The sequence below is a fragment of the Hesperophylax consimilis genome, chromosome 1 (assembly GCF_061612785.1).
Source record: "Hesperophylax consimilis isolate HC1 chromosome 1, BYU_Hcon_1.0, whole genome shotgun sequence".
Taxonomy (NCBI): domain Eukaryota; kingdom Metazoa; phylum Arthropoda; class Insecta; order Trichoptera; family Limnephilidae; genus Hesperophylax; species Hesperophylax consimilis.
In genome coordinates this window covers 33,909,709-33,937,435 of record NC_142836.1, presented here as the reverse complement: position 1 = coordinate 33,937,435, position 27,727 = coordinate 33,909,709, and the positions used below count along the sequence as shown (strand labels likewise).

The following is a 27,727-nucleotide window of genomic DNA, read 5'->3' as shown; positions in this document are numbered from 1 at the left end:
AGGGAGGCGCCATAGTAAATCAACGATGAAAAAGATAAAACTGCCGTCACAAATATTTGTGACAATTTTGACAACTCCGAGTGAAACTTTTAAACCTTCATTATGTTAACATGGTACCTCATTATGTTACTTATGGTACTTCATTATGTTACATTATGGTAGTTCATTATGTCAACTTTTAAACCTTCATTATGTAAACAGGTTATCTCATTATGTTACTTATGGTATTTCACTATGTTACATTATGGTACTTCAGTATGTTATATTATGGTACTTCATTATGTCACATTATGGTACTTCATTATGTTAACTTTTAAAACTTCATTATGTTAACATGGTACCTAATATGTTACTTGTGTCACTTTATTATGTTACATTATGGTAGCTCATTATGTCAACTTTTAAACCTTCATTATTTTAACATGGTACCTCATTATGTTACTTATGGTACTTCATTATGTTACTTATGGTATTTCATTATGCTACATTATGGTAGTTCAACTTTTAAACCTTTATTATGTTAACATGGTACCTCATTATATTACTTATGGTAGGTACTTCATTATGTTTAATAAAAATTCATTATGTTAACATTCACCCCAAGACAACATAACACATCAAAATCTTATATAAACATTTTTAAATCCGCTAATTGAATGACGATAAAAAGACTGCCTTCGTGATAAAAATGGCCAATACCAGCTCAACTTAAGTACCAGGTTCAACCTTAGAGGTGAATAATTAACTTTCGCAATACATCACATTGAAAGAGGGGAGATTATCTAAAAATAACCGATTTACAAGCGGCGCCCGTAACCCCTGATACCTGTAAACTATTAAAACTCTAGTGCTAAAAACAAATCAAATCACAACAAAATAATATAAATCACCTTCGGAACCTTCCTACTTGATCAGAACATTCCGGGTGAAAGTCCACCAATCATTATTGAAATGATGCTTAAAATGGCCTTAACCGTGTTGTCGGGTATTTCCAAACCTTCCTCTTCCACATCTCATTCCCCTCCGCACTACCTTCAGCCTCACAACATAGTCCAATTTTTGGATGCCATAGTTTCACTGGCTCCAGACTGTGGCTGTGTATTGTTAGCTGCATATTTAAATATTCGCGCCAGTCATTTGGTTCGTTCTTATGCTGCCAGAGGTGCGCTCTGTCGGACATCAGGGTAGGCTAAGCGGAATTTACCCGAAACATAATATTTGAATTCGACCAATCAGAGAGCCTAAACCGCCCAGACCCTGGCGTAATAATACTATCAGATTGCCAATTTACTAACAAACTCTTCAAATTATTGCTTATCCGGTTAAAAGCTGGATTGCAGGCCCTCAACGAATGAATTAACAGTTTCCTGATAAACCTAGTAAAATACGAATATATTATCACGATGTCGAAACACGTGCTCATGAATAATCAAGGAAATTCAGGTGCATTAACACGTGTTCCGATATATAAGAAAATCAGCAAACGGCCTGCAATTCCGTTTATAACCGGATTACCAATAATTTGAAGAGTTAGTAAATTGGCAATACTCTTTATTCTCCGTGAAATAACAATAATAAATTCTCATTGTTTGTGCTACTGCTATCAAAGCGTAGAACATCGAAAAAGTGTTTTTATTTCCTTCACTTTTAAACTTCATTATATGAGACAAATTTCTCTTTTCCAGAGATGAACCAGCGGCGCTCCAATGACTCTCCGGACTCTGGGCTGCCCGGAGAGAGGCTGGCCAGGAGGGCGCTCATCCACCTGGACCGCAGGCGTGGTGGAGACCTGGGGCTCATCCTAGCTGGTGGGTATCTCACTCCTTACTCATTGGACTGGCACTGGTCTGACATCTGGTTAAGTTTATACCTGTCGACACAGTTCATTAGTAAACACTTATAGTGTGGTAGTACTGGGACTCTTTCTTTGGAAAAAGAGGAGGAAGTCAAACGTTGTTCATGTATGACGAAGACAGACATTAAAAAATGTGTTTATGTACGAAAAAATCGATAGGAGCGGGCGGCGTTTTTGATTTCGAAAGATGCGTCGAATACTACTTCGAGGTCGACTAGAAGGATTTTGAGGGGTCAAGTGATCAACTCAGTGTCGTGCCATAATAGAGCAATGGCACTTTGCAAATGGCGGCGATTGTTGTTATTACTCGTTGTTACTGCTGATTTGTATGTTCTTTTATAGCAGACATCAAATAAATACTATTTCACTATTTTATAAAGTGAAGAAACTTAGCAATTCATAATCTGACAGTTGCGCGCCCAGACCTGTATTCTAATCGGCCTTGCATTTTCTCTAGCGCCGCATAAAATCTTCGGGCGGAAAATAATTGTATTATTTGTAATAATAATTAATTTACGTGTATTTGTAAATAAAATGTTATTACTTGATTTTTATTAGCGTTTGCCAAGTAATTAAAACACTTTCTCACGACACACATGTGGACAATATCGCAATTTTTAGTTCATTTTTCTTAGAGGTAGCACACGACCTTACGCGACGATTGACAGTTTAGTACTAAAACTACGAAATCGAAAGCACTACAATTGACGTACTTTTTGCTTGCCACTTTGATATTTCTACAGCGCGTCTATACATATTGTAACGTCATTCACGGCTGCCACGTCAATAAATTTTGTAAAATGTTTCCTTCTCAAAATTGTTGATCACTTCGAAAATCATATTTTGAGTATTCCCTTCACTATCTGACGTACGGAGGTGCCTACATAAATAGTTTATTCATTTGTCTGCGGTGTTAGTCATTTCTCTTCTTACTCAAGGGCAATGGTCAATGACTCTCGTATTTCGAAAATTATTCAAACTAGATGGCTATCTAATATATCTACTACTTTAATATACCTACCTACTTAATTTATGGTAAACGTGGTTTCAAATATTTAGTGGCGTTATAAATTATTGAAATAATTATAAAATGTATTTTATAAAATATATTATCATAAAACTATACTAACAGACCGAACGATCAGTCATAATAGACCCGATATAGTTTTACATGACAAAATTAAAAAAATAACTTATTATATCATTGATGTCGCTATTCCTAATTTCTGTAATATTAAAAAATCTCTTTCTCAAAAAATATGAAAATATACAGATTTAGGAAATGAGATTAAAATAATTTGGCATTCTCAGACTATAAAAATATTACCATTTATTATTTCGGCTACTGGCATTATACCTGGCTCTCTCATTCAAAATTTAGGCGTATTAGATCTGTAAAAGAATTTATATATAAAAATGCAAAAATCAGTCATTTTAAATACATGTAGGATTACGAAAGATTTTTTTAATATTTTTATTGAGGGATCAGTAGGATTTATAGGTCCAATTAGAAGTTCTACCGAGCTGAACCCTCTGGTATGAAAATATCTGGAGTCGGTGAATTATTTTCCCATTTGATCTCTAGTGATTTGACGTGTTGTTCTTGTATTGTTTTGTATTTGTATGCTTATATATTGCACTTGCATAATGTGGATTGACTAGATGATCATTTGTGGAAAAGTGTGTGGAAGGGTTTAGTTTTTCCTGTGAGGAAGATTTAATCCGGACATAAAGTCGGAAAAATTAAAAGGATAACTTGTATAGCCCCGTCTTAGTGAAAAATCACCTCAAGGGCGCTGTGTAAATATTCGTACTACACAATAGATGCCGCAATACACTGTACTTAGCAATTAGTGTACCTGTATATAACTGTCGTTAGGTTCAATCTAAAACTGTTGTCTTCTCGTCGAAATTAAGAAGAGGCATAGATTGTCGTAACCCTTTAATTCTCTAATAGTCTTGAACCTTTGAAATACAGTAAATGAATACTCAGTTAATTGCTGTCACCTAACGATCTTAAAGAAACAGGGGCGTCGTGGTCCCCCTCCCCCCCTCTCCCTCCCACCTCCCACTGGCCCTCTCGTGATCTAAATTTACTTCCTCTCCCAACCTGAGGCGCATGTCTGTCCAGAAACTCGAACAAAAAACAACACACACTAGAAAGTCTGACGTAGACTTCGGTTCTAGTCGCCGTACGGAATATTTCAATCATCGACATGTCTCGCGATACTTTTGATAAACTAAATCCTCCATAAATCGACTGTCACCCGCGAAAACTGGCCAAAGTGCAGAAAAGTGTCCACGGCAACCCGCGATGGAGCTAAATCCGGAAGCTCGCAAGAAAAGCACAAAAACAAATAATGTAAAGTCACCGCTCGAATGGGAGAGACCAATGTTTTGAGTTTCAGTGGTCACACGTGCGCAAACAATCAAAACTTGTTAATAAAATTAAAACAATGTGTACAAATTGAGTTAAATTAAGTGTGTAGTGAATTTAAAGTGTGGTTGAATGAGGTGACAGCGGGTCAGTCAGGTGCGGAGAGTTCGCCATGTTTTCCTCTTTCAAGTTCCCCACCTTGCGGCTGCGGAGCCCCAGGGCGGGGGCTGGGGCTGCAGGGCCTGGCGAGGAGACTCCCAGAGCCAACACAAACAATAACCCGGTTAGAAACAAGCCACCCAAGACTCCGCAAACTCCGGTGCTGGGAGCCAACAGGGTCAAGAGACACCAACGACGTAAGAACTTCACCGTCTTTTAAATACTTTAGATTAGTTCAACGATCTTTTAAGTTTGTTTAACTTGGCAGAAAATTTGATAAGCAAGTAGAAACTTCGACTAACTTTTCTTAATGAATAATATTACGTTAAATCTTAAAAATACGACGAGGAAATCTGCCATTAGGCTCTTGTGAGTCCAGAAAGCTTTCCTCTAACCAGACATCAGACAAATACGATTAAATACGTCAATGACCTACATTATGTGTATATACTTTTACTCTGCCTATTATCAGATCGACATGTTAAAAGTAAAATAGGTGGGTAGGATATGCTCGAAGTAGACAAATTTGTAGTATTGCAGTAGGTAGTTTTGGGTAAATGTTTACCTACGACTGCCGTTTTTAATACGCATTTTAAAAAAACTTTAGATTCAACTTAATGACAACAAGTAACAAATTCTTGCAATTGTGATTATGGAAAATAGTACTATTTAATATTAAGTTCATAAATACGCGAAAATCTGCTAAATGACAAATAGAAACAATTGGTAATTGTAAGTAAAATTTGACCTAGTTTTGTTCAGAGGTATCGTAAATTTTGTGGAAAACTTGAATTATGAAACTAATTTACTAATACGTTCCATTATAAAGATAATCTGATGAAGGCATCACATAGACGCATCATTCTTCTACGATAATATTCAATGCCTGAAGTTGCTAAATAAAATTCAGTTTATTGCACCTATTCACTCCGCGTGCTCTTGCGTCCTATTCGAATTGGATGAATACAAAACGAACAATTGTAAACAAAATTCTAGTTTGAAATTATTACAAAAATGTGGTCTTTAATTGCGAATTGCAAGCTGAATAAATCTATAAAATATTGTTTTTCAGACAAGTCATGTGTGACTCTTTTGTTGTTATCAAATCTTCAAAAATACCACTTACACTTGTGTATAATTAATACGTTAATAGTTGTGGGTATGTCTTGGAGTCTTCGTGATTGTAACTCTGGTTCAATTTAAGTGTATTTTCAAAATTGCAACTGAAGAAAAACTCTTTCGAGTACCTAAAAAGAATAGATCTTTGAAAATGGGTTGTACAGAAATAAAGCCGTTCATGAAAAATAATTTCATGAAAACTGCGACACAATTTCAAACTCGTAGATTATTACTGCAACAAATCTCCACATAAAAGTTTTACGCGATGTGGGTTGCTTACTAAAATGAAAAATTGGATATACACGGATAACGTTGTTTTCTTGTTTATACAAAACCGTTTATTTTTTCTTGATGGATTAGATAAATATCTTTAACATAAAATACAATTAAAATGTTATTTACAAAAAATACTCTTTTGATGGCCTCCGTGGTCGAGGTGTAAATTTCTCGACTAGCAAGCCGGAGGTCGCTAGTTCGAATCCCGGCGTGCGCAAATAAATTTCACTTGATTAATTTGAGTTATTTCACAAAATACTAATTTTAAATAATATTTAGTATATTTGCGGCACGTTTCAGAGTGGAAGCGAAACGTTGCTTAAAATGGTTTTGGCCGCGTTTGGTGACCAGATCTGAATAGCCAGGAACTTCCCCACCTTCCTCTTCCCCATCTCCATCCAAACCCCACTACCTACAGCCTCACAACAACCCCAATTGGGGATGCCATAGTCTCACTGGCTCCAGATGGTTGGGAGCAGATGGGACTCTTCTGCGGTATTACATAAAAAAATTAAAAATTTAGAAAAAAAAAAAATTATGTTTAAGTGTTCTTAAAAAATGAATACCAGTGGATTACTAATTTTCTATTTCTTACAAATGATTTCAACACTTAACCATCCTTTGTTCTCAGTATTAGTGACCTATTTGTTGACTACTGAGAACGGATCCTACCCAAACTAAGAATGTTCTCTACATCAGTGGAGTTAATTTAAATGAGATTATCAATCAATTAACAAAATAAACTATTATGGCGCGGGGAAAAAACATAAATTCTTCAAACTATTTTTATTGGTGTGGATCCAATAAATACATTCATAATATTGGTGCATATCGCTTTGAAATGTTAACATTTAAAAATTTTAACGATCGGTATTTAACCACATGATTTTGATATGGCAGATAGATAAAAAAAATAAGTTAACAGAAATAAGCTAGAGAAACAGATGTGATTATTTTCGCAAATATAATATAAACATGTTTATTGATCCTTCCTGAATAATAGGCGCACATGCCCAAGCACTACAGGGTTTTCCAATAAGAGGTGTTATTTTAATATTCAATCGTAAAAGATCAATCGTTTCGTTGCTTGTTTGGCACGTAGCGCCGTCTTGTTGAAAGTAAACGTTGTCCAGATCAATACTATCCAATTCCGGCCATAAAAAATCATTAATCATCTCTCAATAGCGCAATCCATTCACCGTAACTGTTGCTCAAGCCTCATTTTCGAGAAAGTAAGGTCCAATGACTCTGCCGGACCATAAACCGCACCAAACAGTCACACTTTGAGGATAAAAAGGCTTTTCAACAATAATTCTTGGGTTTTCCGAGCCCCAGATGCGACAATTTTGCTTGTTGACGAAGCCACCGAGGTGGAAATGGGCCTCATCACTCAAGATGATTTGCATTTGATTCTCTCAAGTGAATTTTAATAATTTCAATGCGTTGTTGAAGCGTGTATAATTCCGTTTTTGTTAATGGCGTAGTTTCTACTTGTCAAGTGTTAAAAAATGACAGCTTCAAAAGTAACATCTACCGAAATAGCGGGATATTCAAAATAACACCTCTTATTGGAAAACCCTGTATATCTGCAATGAAGCTGACACTTAAAGCCATAATGATCCAGAAATATACCACTTCCTTTTAATCTGGTTAATGTAACCGTGCGAGCTTTTACTAAGAGGAATTCTAATTAGTGTTGCACTTCGTGATCACTTCAGTCTATTTAAAACACAGGAATCAGTGCATCTCAACGTATTCTTTGTAATAGTACCTTAAATATTTAGAACAAACGGTAATTTGGAGCATACCTACGTACCTACTCATGCTAGTTTGGTTCCAGTTATGTGCCTGACTCTTCATTGGGTACCTGTACAGGTGTGTAGAATATCCACTTCAAGAAATTTCTTCGAGGAACGATTCTCGCAGCTAACCAATGGCTGAAAAATACCATACGAAAAAGAGAAATCAAATTTAATTTTAAAAGTTTTTCATCCAAGTTAAAAAAAAAATGATCAGAACAAACAGTCTAGTACCAACTAACTAACTAACTAACCGTCACGCCTATCCCCCGCAGGGGTAGGCAGAGAGGACGGACCGCCAAACAACTCGGTCTTGGCACACACTTCTTGCCTCATACACATTCATACATCGTCTCATACATACTCTTCTATTATTCTGACTCTTGTCTAGTACCAGCTATTTTTATAGCCCTGTTAACCTGTAGCCCTGGAAACCACTCATTGGATAACCAACACCTCCGTCACCCCAAGTGATTCGCTACGTTTAATGACTTAGTAGATGCGTCTGCCCACCAATTGCGTGGTGTTAATATAAATAAAAATAAATTATTAAAATAATTGCATGCTTGAAATGTTTATTTCTTTTGAATACATTTTTAACAGATCTAAATTTGAAACACTAATGATTACTAAAGTTTACTAACGATATTCATTCGAACAGTTTTGATCGTCTCTCTAATCATTTGTCAACAAAAAATATATATTTACAATTTTTTATCGTTAGTTTACATTACATTTTACTTATATATACTAAGACATACATGGTTACATTAGTCGCATTAATTCGTAGACTGCGTAACTCCAAATTTTTCGAAAATACGTTTTTAATGCCATCTGGTGTTAAAATTAGACCCGCATCGACTAGTAAAACTCGAAAATTTAAAAAAAAAATGACCTTTTAGATAAACACAAATTAGGAAACTGCGTAAAATTATGGTGCCATTTTTACTCGCGAATACTTCGTAACTCCTTAATTCAGTATTGGCCGGTGAGCCGTGCACGCTTGTTGTGTTTTTGACTGAGGAAATTTATTTACGGTGTAATAGTTTTACCGTGAAATTAACTGAGATAAGTTGATTAATCAATTTTGAACATTTTATAACCTTAATTTTAATTGTGAAGTCACGAATAGTGTTTTGTATCTGTAGTCTAAACTGACGTCTTCTGCACCGTGTGACGCTCTGCCGTAGATCTCTTGTTTTATGTGCCTCTGCGGTTGCGTTCACCGCTTTTACAGTGGTACCTGCTTATCACCACACGCCCTCCTGATGTCATCATCACTGCACGAATTGATTTTACTAACCCGGAGCCCTTCGCGTCCTGCCTAATAGGTCCTTGTTCTGTGATTATCTCTTCTTCAAGGTCACCATCTCTTTGCAAGTGGATCTCCTCCTGATGCATATTCGGATCCGGTTCTTAACTGTCCTCTTCAAACAAACCCAAAATATTTACGGTGGAACGTGCGGCAATTCCATCTCTTCTCTCCTCAGGCACAGTCCGTTCTCTGTCAGGCATCTTCCGCGGGTCAAGCACATGTCTTGGTATGCCATCTACTTCGATGTTGTTGACTGAAGTAAGTCCTGTCACCCTTCCATGCACGATGTGCATCTCCCATCTACTGGCTTAACCGCAAGAAGATCGCCCACTTAGAGCTCAGTCAATACTTCCTCTTCTATATTCACTTGCGTAGAAGGGTGTCTCCACGAGTAAGTGTGAACTATACTAGACAGTGCAATACCTCGATCATCCTGACTTTTTGCAGACAAAGATTGTACCGAAACACTGCCTGCAGGGGATCGCTTCCACTTCTGGCTGCAGTTCTCTTTATTGTTTGATGATGTCGTTCAACTATACCGTTTCCAGCTGGTCGGTATGCCGCGCAAAATCTTTGACGAACATTCCATCTCTTACACTTATCTGTTACACTGTAGGAACAAAATGCAGTACCATTGTCCATGAGAACTACTTTAGGCGGGCCTCTTTCCCGAAACACTTCTTCCAAATGTCTGATAATCGAAGCTGCATTACCTGACTCGATTTCCCGCCACACGGCAAATCTACTTGGACCGCAATCGATAAATGTGAGTAAACATTTCCTACCGAAATGAGTAACATCAACTGCCAAGCGACTCCAGGTTGTCACAACATTAAGATTACCCGCTTCATGGGATGATGGTGGAGGGTCAATTGTCCTGCATTGTACGCAGGAACACACGCATCTATCGACGTCCTTTCTTCTCGCCTCGGGATCGACCAGCCGGGCAAGATGAAGCGTTCACTTTACTCCAAAGTGATGCTGAGCATGAAGAGTTTCTACGCTTAAAGCACATTTTTGCTCACCAGTTCCACTTTAAAGTCTCTCCCACCTATCTTCACACTCTGATGAGTCTCTTTCATAACGTTTCCTGTCATGGCTACTCTTTGCCCGGGTCTTGCAAACCCTAGTAAGTACATCAGTTTTATTTCTACAGGACAACAAGGGTGATCGACAATGTCAGATCAAATTCTTCTACAATCTCCTTCATCAACCCCAAGCGTCACTTAACGAGCATCTCTGACACGACTACTCCCGGTCAGTGTAGATCTCACCCAGCACAAAACCGTCGCCGAATTTGTAATGATCTCCAGAGTTTGAAGATTTCACTTGAGAGTCAGATTTAATCCCTTAAGGAAGGAAAAGTACCAGCATTTACAAGACTTAAAACAGACATTAGAAAAGGATTACCACTCCTTTAACGATAACCTTCCGCATCATTAAAATCATTAAAATGCATCTAAATAGACTGCCTCGACATACACATACATTGTTGTGTTTTATTTTGTGAATGAAAAATTCCTATCTCCCAAATTTTCCGCTCGGTTGTTCATAAAACTGTTCGCAGAAAAGTATGTATCTTTTGTAAAATACGTATCTCCATTCTCGGTTTTTATGTAAACTTCCTAACTCCGATTTGAAATAGAAAGCCTTAACTTACAAAAGTTTAATGATTGAAAATAAATTTCCAAATATATTATATGTTCGAAACATAAATAAAAAGAATGAGCCGTCTTTCATTTTTTTTCACTACGAGGTTTTTTGTGCCTCCTGTAAAATTTTACATTTGGTGGTTACGCATTCTGCGAATTAATGCGACATTTTCATTGCTTATAAAATTATATTTTTTACAGTAAGCATAACAAATTTTTTTGAATTCATTAATTTACCTTCATTTTTCAGATTTTCAAACATTTGATCTATACTAGCAGTTTTGTGACTCTGTTTTATCTCATATGCGGCAATCTTATTCTATTATTATGCATACTTACTTTTATACATACTTTTATTAAAAACTAAGTATTTTGGCATTTGGTTATTCATAATTTTATGTATAAAAATTAACACGTTTTATGGCAGTCTCCTTTTTATTGGATTCCAACTGAGCTCTTCTCATATTTAAAGTAAATTGACCATATTTGTTTTTGATAGACAATGATCCTATATTTTATAAATACTTTCAATAAATGTTTATAAATACTTTCAAAAAATGTTTATAAATACTTTCAATAATTTTTTATAAATACTTTCAATATATGTTTGTAAATTCTTTCAAAAAATGTATTTAAATACTTTCAATAAATGTTTATAAATACTTTCAGCTACACAAATCCCACAATTACAGAATCCCGATGTTTTTTCACGGATTTGATGGATCTGCGCTTGTGTTAAACTAAAAACGATGCAGAAAAAATATTAAAATAATCACGTGACCTTTGTGTTTGAAGAAGAAATTTATGAAAATGATTAATCCACCCCGTCAGGAACGCCCCATTTCTAGTTTCCAGATTCGTCATAGATAAATCTAGCACCGATAATCAGAGTATTAGGCGTAATAAAAAAAGTGAAAACAGCATTAAAAATAATACGCGATGTTTCCGAAAAGTGGGAAATTTTATGGATCCAGAAAAGTCACATAAATCTTTTATAATTTAACTACAGGGTATGGCTCAGAATCTATTTCCGAATCCAAGCGGACTTCCTGTCCGACATAAATAAAAAAATTACGTTCTTTTGGCATTCATTCATGAGACGGTCTGTTATTCAGTTTCATAGATTTATCAAATTTCCAGACTGGGACCCCTAATTTAATTATTTAAAATAATATTATTGAATATCACATTATCATGTGATACGATACCGTACAAATTGTTCCAACGTGGCCAAAGCCAGTGGAATTATGGCATAGAATAAAAATAACATAAGAAGTGTCTTGTGGGCGTGTTTCGATATCCAAATATAAGCCCTAGTCAGTGGCACACAAAATTTGTATTAAAAGCACTTCTACAGTTTTCTTCTTTATTCTATGCTATTTGTTTCGAGGCTGGAGGAAGGAGAGGGGAGAATTGGACTTGGAAGTGGAAGGTTGGGAAGAACCTGGTTATTCAGGTATGACCAAGGAAGCCATTACAAGTTTCGATTCTGAACGATTGTCTTTCTCTGGAAATTGGAAGTAAAACTTTTGATTTATCAATTAAGATAACATGCTAACTCAACACAATGACAATTCAGCACACCTTTGAAAAGTGAAATAAAGTAATGAAAAAACTAACATATAAACCTAACCTACGTAACCTATTAAATCTAGTTTTTGTTTCATCACTTTTTATGACTTTATATCACTTTTTAAAGGTGTGTTGAATTGTCATTTTGATGAGTCATCCGGTCACCATCTCAATTAAATGAAAATAATAAACTTTGTAAGCAAATATTTTATTAAAAATTATCAACACATTTCAGAAACAATGGTTCCTTCATCAGGATATGCGTATGAAAATTGCGATTTATATAGGCAAATAATAAGCACAAATAAAAATATATTTTATTTTTAACAATAGTATTTTATTGATTTATGGTTTATTTTTCATTAACTAAGCATATTTAAATTCGCCTTCTATCTGGCACCATCGATAATAATCATGAAAATCATTCAGTCCTGGATGTTAAATTTATGAAAATAGATTTAATGACCAAGATGTTTTTTGTAATGGTTCAGCTGACTGCGATATCCGGTATTTACCGGAAGTAAAACTACAAAAGTTTATTTTACATTCTGTTATTTAGCAATATGTGATTTTTTTAAATCGCATGGGAAATGAAAACGTCGTTTTTGGAACTCATTTGGTGTCCAATCTGGAGAGTCGTTACCAGCAGGAATTATTATATTTTAGATATTACAAAATATGAATATATTAGTAATATATTAGTCGCCACTCATTTCCCGCTAACGCGAATGCAAGGTAATGAACATGTTAATATCAATACATTCATTAACCTTTTCAGCACCGCACCTTTGTTTCACATCTAGACCATATTTTATGCTTGATAACACCTTAAATAATTATTTGATTCTGTAAACAGTTTTTTTATTTGGTTTTTATTATCTAGCCTCAAAGTGTTATTTTTAATTAGCAAAGAAAAAACTATCACACAAACAATTGTTTCATTATAAATATTCATTTACAGTGTAACGTTCATAAAAATAAAGATAACATTAAAAAACCTAAAAATTATAATGGAACCCAGTCCAAGCAAAACAGCCGAAACTGGATATGACATTATATGTAATAACGGTATTTGTCGGTCGAACAAGGATTGAATAGGATGACAAATATTCTTCAAAGAAGCTATTTGTTTCACAAATTAAGAGATTTATTTTTTCTTCATGTTCCTGAGAAAAAAACTGTCATTTTTTTGCGTTAACCCCACACAGCAGGCCTATGTCATCTTTTGGGATGCTATTTGGGAGGGTCTTTTTTAAGGAAAGGAAGTTCTGGGATGGTAAAAGGTAAGAGGGTTGGGTAGGAATCTAGGGATCAGTGATTCCTGGAGTGAAGAACTTATGAATATATCCCTCCCACTACGGCGCGAAGCGACGGGTCGAGAGGTCAAAGGATCTCCCCGAACCAGCCTCTACCGATATGGCACGCAATGCAGCTGGTGGCATCCTGAACACACTTCACACGATGAACCCGGGCACCCCTGCTAAATCACAAGCCAGCCCGTAGCGAACCACTTGGGGTGACCTATGGCAGAGGTGTTTGTTATCCAATAAATGGTTCGCGGATTGGCGGTACCCAAACGCAACTCCCAAATTGTAAATGTTGTGATTTTTTATTTTTAAAACTTTTGACCCCGTAATAATTTAGTCGGTTTGCTAAATTAATAATATTATGGTTTCAATTATTTGTAACGCTGACAATATTTTAAAACTCCTACTATCATTATATAATGGAAAATGTTGCTTGTGTCAAAATTGAGGACTTTGCGGAATTGAACACACGACGTCTAGGTGGTAACCTGACGCATTTGTCAACTCGGCTATCAAACGGATTATCAGAATTTTAATATAATCAGACTATCACAGAAGCAAACGCTTATGATCCACAAACATTTGGACATTGTTGACACAATAGATCACAATTCTGTACGATTTCACATTTGCCAAAACAATGTTACAAAATACGCCTTTCTGCAGCTACATAACATATTATAAGTAGACAACTTTCTTGAATACAGCTTTTCACTAAGACTTCAGATTTCCTTCACTATAATTTTAACTAGTGGATAATAATCATATTATTAGCAATCAGAATCGCGGTGGTTGAGTTTTAATTTCAGTCAAAAGTAAATTAATTTCTGATCAAAAAATAGAATGTGGCTTTGAAGCGGAAGACATATGGGTAACTATTTCACTTCTTGGTAAAATAAATTCACATATGCACTTCATATATCCCACCAGATAATAAACACCTCATAAATATTACGTCACACACAAACAAAGCATCACAAATTATCACAGATAACAATAATAAAAGTTTCATTATGGTAGGAGATTAACATCTACCTCACTTACATTGGTCACCAATAAATGAAAATGGTGACTCTATGTACACCGAATCCATCAACTCATTAAATCCCGCCCACTCGAACCTTATGGAATTTTTATATTTAATAATCTGAAACAATATAACTCTCAAAGTAATAATATACTCATAAATAATCGCATTCTTGACTCAGCTGTAAGCAACATACTACTGAAAATTATGCACAACAATATCTCATTAGTACCAGAAGATGTTTATCATAAAACACTGCTAATCTCGATTCTTACTAAAAAAAATAAAAACTAACACAAAGCAAATATTACAATTCAGAAAAGCGGATTATTCAATAATAGACACAAAACGAAATTGATTGGGATCATAAACTAAACCATTTGAATACTCAACCAGCAAGTGACGCCTTCCACAACATATTGAACAATATTAAAATAAATTATGTACCAACTAAACCGGCAAAAAATTGTAACTATCCACCATAGTATACATCATATCTTATAAAAATAATTAAAGAAAAAAATAAATATCGTAAAAAAAAATTACAAAATTTTAAAATCCACGTGACCACCAAACTTTTTCAATCTTAAGATCAAAGAGAGAAAACCGAATTGCACAACAACTCTACATGAATTATATACATACTGTTGAAAGTAACATGAATGGTAATCCTAAACTCTTCTGGAATCATTGAAATAACATTAAAAAAACACAATCTTCCCTTCCAAGGACGATGCACCTAGATGATAAAAAAGCAGAAAATGGCCAAGAAAATGTAATATTTTCATTAAATATTTCTAACCAGTTTACAAAAACGATAATAACCTACTTACATTCGACATACCAGAAAACACAAATATCACCATGGTTAAATTCACACGAGAAATAGTCTTAAAAGAAATAAAAGCTATTGACATAAACACAAGCGCGGGGTGTGATGATATTCGCCCATACTTAACAGCTAATTACTCTCTGCATTATATATATAAAAATCAATGAACGAAGGCACGATACCTAAAATATGGAAAAGAGCTTATGTAACACTAATCCACAAAAATGGCGAAAAAATTATGTTAAAAACTATCATCCGATTTCAAAACTAACAATATTCAGTAAATTAATGGAAAAAAATATTTACAAATATCTAAGTCCAGTATAACAACAAAGCAACATGGTTTTACAAAAGGCATAAATGTGGAAAGTAATCTCGTTCTTCTTACTGAATTCATCGTCGATCATTAGGTATACGTGATAATTTATTTCGTTGGGTTACATCTTCAATGGATCACGAGCAGTAGCAATAAAGGGCTTCGAATCAGATTTCAATGAAATTTCCTCTGGGATCCAACAGGGTTCTCATCTCGGACCATTGTTTTTCATTTTACATATTAATGATTTGATCAATGTTGTAAAATACTCTGCTATACAAGCCAATAAAAATTCTAAACGATTGTGTCAATTTATAACATGATTTGAACTATATATCCTATTGCCAACAAAATTAATTATATCTAAGTGTTTCAAAATGCCATCACATTGCCTTTTCGAGAAATAAAAATAAAATATTATTTAATTATTCTTTGAACAATAACAACATCAGTATCAAATGTTAAAAATAAAATGCTAGGCTTCATCATAAGAACAAAAAACTTTTTAAAAGCATCGATATCATTAAGCAACTCTACTTTGCCTATGTACGAAGTCATCTGGAGTTTGCATCAGTTGTTTGGTCTCCATTTTATAAAATCCACATAAACAAAATCGAAGCAATAAAAACAAATTCCTAAAATATCTTTGTTACAAGTCATTTGTAAGATTTAATAATTGTGCAGAGGTGCTTCATACTTTAAAATTGAATCACCGAGTGTACTGAGTCATCATAAGGATGCACTATTCCTGTCTAAAGTAGTTAGCAATAATATTCAATGCCCAGAGTTGCTAAATAAGATTCAATTCAATGTATCTGCGCGTTCAACACGCTCTTCAGTCCTGTTCAGGGTAGATCAATGCAAAACGAACACTAAGCAGAATTCTTGCCTGAACAGGCTATGCAATAATTACAATAGCGTATTATCCAAGGTGGATATTTTCGGTTGCGAACTTACCAAATACAAGAGGTCCATAAAATAATATTTCTCTGATGGTTTGTGAATAATGTTATGTCTCTATTGTTTATATTTCTATTACGATTTGATTTATATCTACAAGCTCTCTCCATGGCTATAAATGTATTGATAAATGTTTTGTTTTGTAATTTTTAGTTTCATATAATCTTTTGTATTGTATAAATTTTTGAATTCATATTCCTTTCTTACAAATTTAATTTACTTATTCCTTATTATGCTGTCTCAGTAGAGGTAAAGTCTCAAGGAGGAAATCCATAATTAGTTATATTTTGTCTATATAATACTTACGTACAAACAGAAATAAATGTAAACTGTCGATTTCCCGAAAATTAATAATTAAATGAAAATAGATTATGTTAATGCATCAATGATAATAACCTGTGTCATATTCCAGGACGCTCAGAGCCAGGCCTGCTGCCCGCCATAGCCGGCTTCAAGAAAGAATCCTCAGCGCAGGACGCGGACAGGTTCGCCCCGGGAGACAGGATCTGCAGCATCAACGGCATCGCCACGGCGCGCCTCACCAACGAGGAGGTGCTTGCGCTACTGGACAACGTGGAGGAGAGGGCCTCGCTGGAGGTGGAGTACTACCTCCCTAACTATGGTGAGGACACTGACCCCCTTACTAATGAACGTATTTTAAATTTAGCATTTTTTTACACTAACCTCCCATTTTTTTACCTCCCCACACGGGAGGCCCTAAGTGAAATAATTTCCCTCAGGGCCTATGTCATATTTGGGGTGCTGCGTGGAGAGTCTTTTTTAAGGAAGGGGAGGATAGCAAGTTCTGGGTAGGTAAAAGTTATGAGGGTTGGGTAGGAATCTTGGGATCAATGTATCCAGGAGTGACGGACGTATGAATATGTCCCTCCCACTGGGATGGTAAAAGATACGAGGGTTGGGCAGGAATCGTATCAGTGATTCCAGGAGAGAAGGAATGAATATATACCTCCCACTGAGGCGCAAGGCGACGCACAGTGGACGGAATGAAGAAAAAACACGAATTAATTGTTTGATGGCTAAATATTAGTGCAATATTTTTTTTAATCTTATTAATGAATTATAACGATTTTTAAGTAAAAATATTAATTTATTATTATAAATGGCTTTTTCTCCATTTCGTCATTAATTGTAGTGAAAAATTCTTAATGTTTTTGTAAAATGTAGGGCTCAAAATGTTAGAACCTGCCGCTATGTGGTATTTTTGTGTTACGTAATTAGTTAAAAACTATTTTAATTTCGCAGAAGTGGCATTTAATATACCCCGTTTTTTTAATGCCTCGAATAATTCTCTCCGGAGAATGCATATAGGCCTTCCTGAAAATAACAAAATTGTTCAAGGAAGGACAAAAGATGATCACAATTTATATATGACATTAAAGGTGAGACTTCAGTCTAAAATACTTATATATTCATAAATGGGAACAAACGATGTTTTGTTTCTAAATGCTAATTGAAATATGCATTTTAACAGCAAAAAAATCCAAAAATAGTGTAAAATTAGATGTTAGTTCAAATCTCACACACATGATATATTGATATATAGTTTTGTAAATTAAATTAAGAATACCTTGAGGAATGTCAGCCATAAGAAACTTTTGTAAATATATCCAAAAGTCACTTATTACACAACCGTCTCTGCTCACGCGTAGGAATGAACTGAAAAACGCGATGCCGAACATTCAACTTACGACACACTTTGCAGCGTTGCCAAACTTCCATCAAGCCCTATTGACATATTTAAATTAACACATAAAATGCAGAAACTATTGTACTACACTAAAAAAAATATAAATATTAAAAAAATTAACGTATGCAAAAACCACTTAATTCGCGTTTTTTTTCCATTCCGTCCAAAGTGCGACGGGTCGAGAAACCGGTTGAAGAGGTCGAAGGATCCCCCAAACCAGCCTCTCCCGATTTGACACGCCACGCAGTTGGTGGGCAGGTGTATCCTGAACACACCTCACCCGATAAACCCGAGCACCCCTGCTAAATCACCGGCCGTATCGAACCACTTGGGGTAACCTATGGCAGATGTGTTGGTTATCCAATAAATTTCTCCCGGGGCGGCGCACAGTGGGCTTAAAATCGCCTTTCATAGACATAGAGACTTGAATTTTCAAGGGTATTTTTTTGGCTAGAAATGGATTCTGCTGATCATTACTATGCTATAAAATTTCGTATGAAGCAATTGCGTGTATAATGTTATGGATTCTATTGATGAAAACACTTAACACGGTTTTATAATTTTATTTGTAAGTCTTACAATTGTTTATGGTTACATATTATATAGTAGAGTTTTTACAGAGTTAAATGTCTCTAAGTGAAATGTTTCCAAACTGAAATCTAGAATGAATCTGCCTTGAAACAGAGCGTAATGCATCTTATAGTAATCTTGTATTTAACTAGTGTGGTAAATAAAGTCAATTAATAGTAAACATGGAAATTTACAATAGACAAGAGATATGGCGACAATCAAAATGTTGATTTTGATATGCATTGGTGCGACGGACAAATAATAGATAGTGAATGAAGCATAATAGGTTCAAAGGTTGTACAAGTATTAGAAAGGTACATAACACCTTCCTCGTTAAGATGAGATAATGTGGCGTCCATCATTATCTCACATCAGTTCGAAGTCTTGTACTTCGTCTGAGCGTTAGGGATTCATCAGTGGACCCGGTAACGTTTTCTTCCATTTCTACGTTTGCTTCTCTTTTGTCTTTTGTTTTACAAATGTTCAAGTAATTTATTAATCTTACACGAGAATCACCTTTAAAATGATCTCTTCTAGATGTGTAACACTTAAATAGTTTATATAAAATGTAAATGATTATTAAACTTAAAAATACATAGGAAAAAAAGTTATTTTTCATAATTCTAATTACAATATGGTCTTCGGGTATATTTTCCAAGTCATCGTACATTTTATTTAACGTATGGCTTGCTAAAATTAAATCATCTTTATCTAGAGTAAATATTTTTGGTATTATTAATGGAATATTTATTTTGACATTTTGTGTTTGATTTATATTGCAAAAATTATCATCAGTTATATTGAACAGGGGAATTATTGATTTTGAAGCTGTTTGATTTGATATATTATAATATTGGTCTTCTACATTAACAATCACTGTTGAACTAGTGTAAAGTTTGCATTTTGGCTTTATAATTAATATTCCTGTATTCTGTAATTTAACATCGGTTGGTTCAGAATTCTTACATTTAATTGTAACCAATGTTGGTTTAGGGAGCACAAAAATCCATTTCGTTCCTTTATTTGTAGTATGCCAAATTTCGTTAATCGTATTCATTATTCTGGTTTCACAATTCGGAGGCATATGAGAAGGTTCGATTAGTAATTCTGTTTCACAAATAGATCTTTCATGTAGATTATAATAAATGTTTGTGGTTTTACAAATCGCTTTATCTAAAATGGTTTGTTTACACGAATCTATATTATCAAGAGTAACATAATTTGTTTTACTCTCGGCGATAGCTAAATATTTAACATTAGGCATAATAAAAACATATAAATCGTCTTGTCTTTTCATAGGCAAAGGTATTAACTTGTATAAATTATAGCTTACATAACTACACAAAGGGTTTGATATAACAAAAATTATTCTTCTATTTACATATGCAATGTCAATTTTTACCATTGACATTAAAATATTAACATTTTTTATATTTGGTGGGACAGGATAAGATACGGAATTCGGTAAATAAGGCAAGGACTTACTTATTTCTTCAATATATTGCTGAGGTGTGATAATAAATGGGTGTATTATATTATTTTTGGAAAGCATTAATGCGTTTATGATAAGCGTATATTCGTTTTGTAATTCTGTTGTGATTAAATTCAATAGGGTAAGATGTTTTTCTATTTCTTGCTTCAATTCTAAATTAAATATGACATCGCTAATGTTTGTAGTAAACGACTTTAATTTTACGAAATTTTTATTAAATATTTCTTCATTTCTTTCAAGATTAGTTATCGTATTATTAAAATTTGTTATAGTTGTTTTCACTATTTGAGTTTGCTGTTTTAACATATTATATAAGTCTTTATCACCTGTGTTTAGAGAATCAATTGCTTCATCATAATAAAGCGCGTCATTATTATCTAAGGTTCCAAATACAGTTTTAAATACTGTACCTACCATATCTATCCAACCACGTTTTACTCTTATTTTTGGTTGTCCTATAAATTGTTTTAGCGTCTTATCCTTTTGCTTTAATACTATTATTAGTTGATGTAAAATATTTAAATGCGGTTCGCAAGGAGAAAAACTTTTATGCATGATGTTATCGTCATTACATAATAGTTGTATATTGCTATATGTTTTATCAATTAATATTAACTTATTATCAAAATATATGTCTAAATCAATGTATGTTACTACATTCCAATAACTCTCTATAAAATTAATCATATTAACGTGTTCATAATATATCTCTGCGGACGAAGATATTTGCGTCCAGTTGAATCCATTATCGTAAGGCAACCATGTCATCAATCTGAAACAATAGCCTTTTTTAAACGATTGAAATGTACTTTAACATATTTTTTCTTTATTTGTATAGTACAGTTTACTTTCGAATTAATTTTAACAATTCTATAGGGGCCTTGATAATTAGGTGATAATTTTTTGGAATGATTACTCTTCGTTGTTTCGTTTCTTAAATAGACTAAATCGTTAACGTTATAAAGTTCATTACTAGAAATGTTCTTATCAAAGTTCTCTTTTGATCTTATCTTTTGGACTTGAACATGTTCGCGTGCAATTTCTTGTGATTTGTTCAGTTTCAACTTTAAATTGTCAACATAATTATCATATGTATATTTGAATTGAGGTTTTTGTGTTAATGACGTTGGAAGTTCTGGTTTTAAACCGAAAATTAATTCGTATGGCGTATACCTAGTACTGGTATGAGGCGTTGTATTATACGAAAACATTGCTAAATTTATCCACTCGTCCCAATCTGTTTGTTTTTCTGAAATGTAATGTTTTAAGTAATCTGCTAAGGTCGCGTGAGACCTTTCCAATGCACCGTTGGACTGGGGGTGATAAGCTGTTGTTTGGATTTGTTTAATTTTAAATAGTTTTGCAACTTCCTTTAAAATAATTGACGTAAAATCTTTTCCTTGATCTGTAAGAATTCGATTTGGTATTCCGAATACACAAATGAAGTTATTGACTAACTCCTTTGCAATAGTAATTGCTTCATGATTTGGAATTGGAAATGCTTGCGAAAATTTTGTTAGGTCGTCTTGTAACGTGAGAATATATTTATTTCCATTTTCGGATAAGGGTAACGGACCTACAATATCTAAAGATATCCTTTCAAAAGGTTTCTCAGAAGTTGTAGTTATTTCCATTGGATGAATAAATCTTTTACGAGAAATTTTATTTTTTTGACATGATTCACATTTTTTAATGTAGTTTCTTATGTCTTTTCTCATATTTTTCCAATTATATCTCTCTTTCATTCTATTATACGTTCGATGAAACCCCGAGTGTCCTGATTGTGGAGAATCGTGATTCTCCTCTATTAATTTAGCTATATCCTTGGGATCTGGATAACTTATTTTATTTTTACAAATAGTTACCATGATTCCGGAGTTTGCAAAGACGTAATAAATAATAGTTTTTATTTTATTCCAATTTAAATTATTATCACTGCGAGCTAGTTCAGGAATTGAAAGCGATTTCTTTCCTTGTGAAATTAATACATTTTTTAATTTAAGAAAACAACAGAAAATATCTTCGTATGTTGGTTTATCCCAAAAATGTTCCATTGTTATAAGATGGTAAACGTTAAATATGTTATTTAGTTCTGAATATAATATATCTCTTACATTCGTTTTACTTTTCTTTATATCATCGTGATTATTGATTAAATTCCTTATCTCCATAGACAAACCTTCGGACATTTCCTTATCATTGGAAATAAAGTTACATAAATTATCTTTCCGTATTAGAAGACATTCGTCTGTTTCAACAATATTTTTGCAGTCAATAATGGTTTTATCTTTATAATGAGACTTTATAAATTCTTCGTAAGAATTTGGTTCAGGGTTTATTCTAAAGTGTAATATTTGAGAATGATCAATTCTAGATAACGCATCGGCATTAGAATTAAGTTTTCCGGGTTTATATATTATATTATACTGATATTCTTCCAATTTTAAACGCCAACGAAGTAAGCGAGAGCCAGGGTCTTTTGTATTAAATAACCAAACTAAAGGTCTATGATCCGTTATTATATTGAATTTTACACCATACAAATAAGGTCTAAAATGTTTAACTGCATAAATTATAGCTAAAAGTTCACGTTCTGTCGTTGAATAATTTGATTCGGCTTTATTTAGTGTTCTGGAAGCAAAGGATATTGGCAAATCTTTAGAAATCTCACCTTGAGATAATACTGCACCGATAGCAAAATTACTTGCATCTGTGGTGACATTAAATGTTTTACTGAAATTGGGGAACTGTAATATTGGTTCATGAATTAAATGTTCTCGAAGTATATCAAAAGATTCTTGTTGTTTTTCCTTCCAAATGAATGGAATATCCTTCTTTAATAATTGGGAGAGAGGTTGAGCGATTTTGCTAAAATCTTTAATAAAACGTCTGTAATATCCAGCAAGTCCTAAAAATGACTTCATATCTTTTGGATTTTTTGGAATAGGGTAATTTTTTATGATTTGAATTTTATCTGGGTTTGGTTTAACTCCATTTTCTGATATAACGTGACCTAAATACATGACTTCATTACGCATAAATTCACATTTATCAGGCTGTAATTTTAAATTGTGTAATCTTAATTTTTGGAATACCTCTTTTAACCTAACCTCGTGAGTCTCTATTGTATCGGCATAAATAACTATATCATCTAGGTATGCAAAACATCTTATTCCTTGTATACCAGCTAAAACGTTATTTATAACCCTTTGAAATGTTGCAGGACCGTTTTTTAACCCAAACGGCATCCTTAAAAACTCGTAATGTCCTAGAGGGGTGGAAAATGCTGTTTTATGTGAATCTTCCGGTTTCATTGGGATTTGGTGAAATCCTGATGCAAGATCTAAGGTGGTGAAGTACTTTGAGTGTCCTAATTGATCTAATATCTCTGTGATGTTGGGTAAGTTGTAAGCATCGCCTACAGTGACCTCATTTAATTTACGGTAATCAATCACTACTCTATATTTTACTTGACCTGTTGCATCTTTCTTCTTGGGCACTACCCACAAAGGAGATGACCATGCTGAATTTGAATCTTTAATTATTCTTTGGTCCAACATTTTTTTTATTTGATCATTTACTTCCTTTTTATGTACCTCGGGGTATCTATATGTTTTTGCGTGTATTGGAATCTGTGTTGTAGTATTTATTTCATGCCTTATCGAATCGGTTTGACTCAATGTATCTCCTTCCAAGTGAAAAATATCGTTATAGTCTCGACAAATTGAAAAAAGTGATCGTTCTTCTTCTTTATTTAAATGTTCAGTCCGTAATGATGCTTTTAAAAGTTCGTACCTATTATCAATATTTTCTCTTATTTTGTTGAATTGAAAAATGTTTTTATTTTTGCATTTAACTTTCCTTTTTATCGTTCTATCATCGCAATCAGCTTCTAACATTTTGCTATCTTTTTCACAAAATTTTTCCAATATCAATTCCATTTTCTTAACTTTTACTGCTTTTTCTGTCGTATTTAAAATAGACGTAATTGCTTTTGACTTTGAATTAACCTTTGTTATACTTCTACAAAGATAAACTCCTTCCATAATCTCTATTTCTGGAACGAGTCCCTCTCCTATTTCAGGATTCAAAACATTGAATTCAACTAAGGTCTCTGTGCGAGCCTGTACAATAATTACCGAATTATTGTTTTTGACATCCGAACTTTTTGTTTTAAAATGGATTTGCATAGAACTTTTACCTATACATAATGTATTGTTGCTGTAATTAATTTTGGCATTTACTTTTCTTAGGAAATCATTTCCGATAAGTCCATCGAGTGGAACATTTGTTGCTCGAGGCAATAAATGCATCTTATTAGAAATTGGGATACCGTTGAATAATAAGTTCAATTTGACAGATCCTAACGTTTCAGTCGATTTTTCAGCGTTAATTCCTCTAATTTTAATTATTTCTTTATCATTGTATACTGTTTCACCATCTAAAACCATAGGGTTAATTAGTGATATATCTGCGCCACTGTCTAATAATAGTTTGACATATTTATTTTTACATTCTTTAATGGGGATTTTGATATATGCTGTAATATTTTCAAGATTATTTAATATTCTACCTGTAACGTGTTGACCTTCTTCGTTTCGGTAGGGAACGAAGGGTCTTGGAAGTTTTCCGAAGCTTTCTTTTCTAAGAAATTTTTATATTTCCAACAATCTTTTTTGTAGTGTCCACGTTTTTGACAAAAGAAACACGTTATTGTGATGTTTCGATGCGTGTTTACAGTATTATTATTTTTGCACTGAGAATTTTTTGAAGTGAAGTTACTAAATGATTTTACTTGGTTGACACGTTTATCTTTATTGTGGAAGCAATTTATAGATATATGTCCTGATTTTTTACAAATAGAGCAAAATTTTTGGTTTGAATTACTTTGTTCTGTAAAATTGAGCATTTTTTCTTCGTTAATTGCAAATATTGAAGCTTCTTCAAAGGTTTTTGGGTTTCTAGCCCTCAAAATAATGCTGTACTGCGGTAATGCGCCCATTAAAAATGCTTGAAGAGCCATTTGTTTAATCATAGAATTTTTTCCTATTAATTCAGTGATGTCGACAGTTTCTGCTTTAGTAGCTCTCATTAAATTTGAATAGCACCTTTCAATTCTTTGTGTAAAGTTGAGAACACTCTCATTTCTATTTTGTTTACATGTCTGCAACTCTAATAATAGTTGTGGAAAACTTTTCGAATCAGCAAAATTTTCTTCAAGAAAACTTTTGTATTCCTCCCATGTACGCAAATTTCTACATGATGTTATTAAATCAGCTTTTCCAGTAACTTTGGTTTGAATATATTTAAAAATAATATCTTTTTGAGCTTTAGATGCTAGTTTATAAGCATAATCACAATTTTTAATGAATGTGTGAAGATTATTTGTATTACCATCAAATGTACTAATGAATTGTGTTAAAAATTGAAGAGATACTTCTTGTTCAGTCATTTTTAACAAAGCGATAATTGTAAATTAATAATAAGAAAAGAGATTTTAAATGCTACGTATGAGATTCTTTAGAATTCATGAAACAATAATCAAACTTACAAAAATATGAAAAACCATTCCATCTTCAGCAAGGCAGGTCCGCGACGTGCGACGTCAAGGTGTAGAATCTTCTTGATTTTCGGCTATTTGCACAGCAAAGGGCAACAACGTACTTTATCAAAAATACTCAGCAAGGCAGGTCCGCGATGTGAAGGTGAAGGTGAAGTGTAGAATTGTTGTGTTTGTGGTAAGATCCAGGGATGTTTGGGAATCTTCTTGTTTCTTTCTTCTTGGTGCTGTTCGGCTTTTTGCAAAATTTTTTTTTTTTTGCAACAACGTCACTAGTCACAAATAATTAAAAGTTACTCGTAGAATCCAGAGTTCTTTTGTTACAGTCAAGAATACTACAGTATTATCGAAATAATGTTTCCATGTAGTATTAACTTAGACCATATCGCACTTCTGACACCAATTTTTTGTTATGGATTCTATTGATGAAAACACTTAACACGGTTTTATAATTTTATTTGTAAGTCTTACAATTGTTTATGGTTACATATTATATAGTAGAGTTTTTACAGAGTTAAATGTCTCTAAGTGAAATGTTTCCAAACTGAAATCTAGAATGAATCTGCCTTGAAACAGAGCGTAATGCATCTTATAGTAATCTTGTATTTAACTAGTGTGGTAAATAAAGTCAATTAATAGTAAACATGGAAATTTACAATAGACAAGAGATATGGCGACAATCAAAATGTTGATTTTGATATGCATTGGTGCGACGGACAAATAATAGATAGTGAATGAAGCATAATAGGTTCAAAGGTTGTACAAGTATTAGAAAGGTACATAACAATGTTAGAACCTGCCGCTATGTGGTATTTTTGTGTTACGTAATTAATTAAAAACTATTTTAATTTCGCAGAAGTGGCATTTAATATACCCCGTTTTTTTAATGCCTCGAATAATTCTCTCCGGAGAATGCATATAGGCCTTCCTGAAAATAACAAAATTGTTCAAGGAAGGACAAAAGATGATCACAATTTATATATGACATTAAAGGTGAGACTTCAGTCTAAAATACTTATATATTCATAAATGGGAACAAACGATGTTTTGTTTCTAAATGCTAATTGAAATATGCATTTTAACAGCAAAAAAATCCAAAAATAGTGTAAAATTAGATGTTAGTTCAAATCTCACACACATGATATATTGATATATAGTTTTGTAAATTAAATTAAGAATACCTTGAGGAATGTCAGCCATAAGAAACTTTTGTAAATATATCCAAAAGTCACTTATTACACAACCGTCTCTGCTCACGCGTAGGAATGAACTGAAAAACGCGATGCCGAACATTCAACTTACGACACACTTTGCAGCGTTGCCAAACTTCCATCAAGCCCTATTGACATATTTAAATTAACACATAAAATGCAGAAACTATTGTACTACACTAAAAAAAATATAAATATTAAAAAAATTAACGTATGCAAAAACCACTTAATTCGCGTTTTTTTTCCATTCCGTCCAAAGTGCGACGGGTCGAGAAACCGGTTGAAGAGGTCGAAGGATCCCCCAAACCAGCCTCTCCCGATTTGACACGCCACGCAGTTGGTGGGCAGGTGTATCCTGAACACACCTCACCCGATAAACCCGAGCACCCCTGCTAAATCACCGGCCGTATCGAACCACTTGGGGTAACCTATGGCAGATGTGTTGGTTATCCAATAAATTTCTCCCGGGGCGGCGCACAGTGGGCTTAAAATCGCCTTTCATAGACATAGAGACTTGAATTTTCAAGGGTATTTTTTTGGCTAGAAATGGATTCTGCTGATCATTACTATGCTATAAAATTTCGTATGAAGCAATTGCGTGTATAAATGAAGGAGTTATC

General features: G+C 33.8%; 1 protein-coding gene across 1 annotated transcript in view; it reads left to right on the top strand.

The window, feature by feature from the left end:
- The first annotated feature begins 4,024 nt into the window (after positions 1–4,024).
- The window catches only part of Grip (Glutamate receptor interacting protein), a 39,148-nt gene continuing 15,445 nt past the window's right edge, over positions 4,025–27,727 (top strand). Inside the window, exons 1-2 of the mRNA XM_089638050.1 lie at positions 4,025–4,588; positions 16,979–17,188. Of these exons, the coding sequence (XP_089494176.1) occupies positions 4,405–4,588; positions 16,979–17,188 (394 nt within the window). The 5' untranslated portion in view covers positions 4,025–4,404. The remainder of the gene's footprint in view (positions 4,589–16,978; positions 17,189–27,727) is intronic.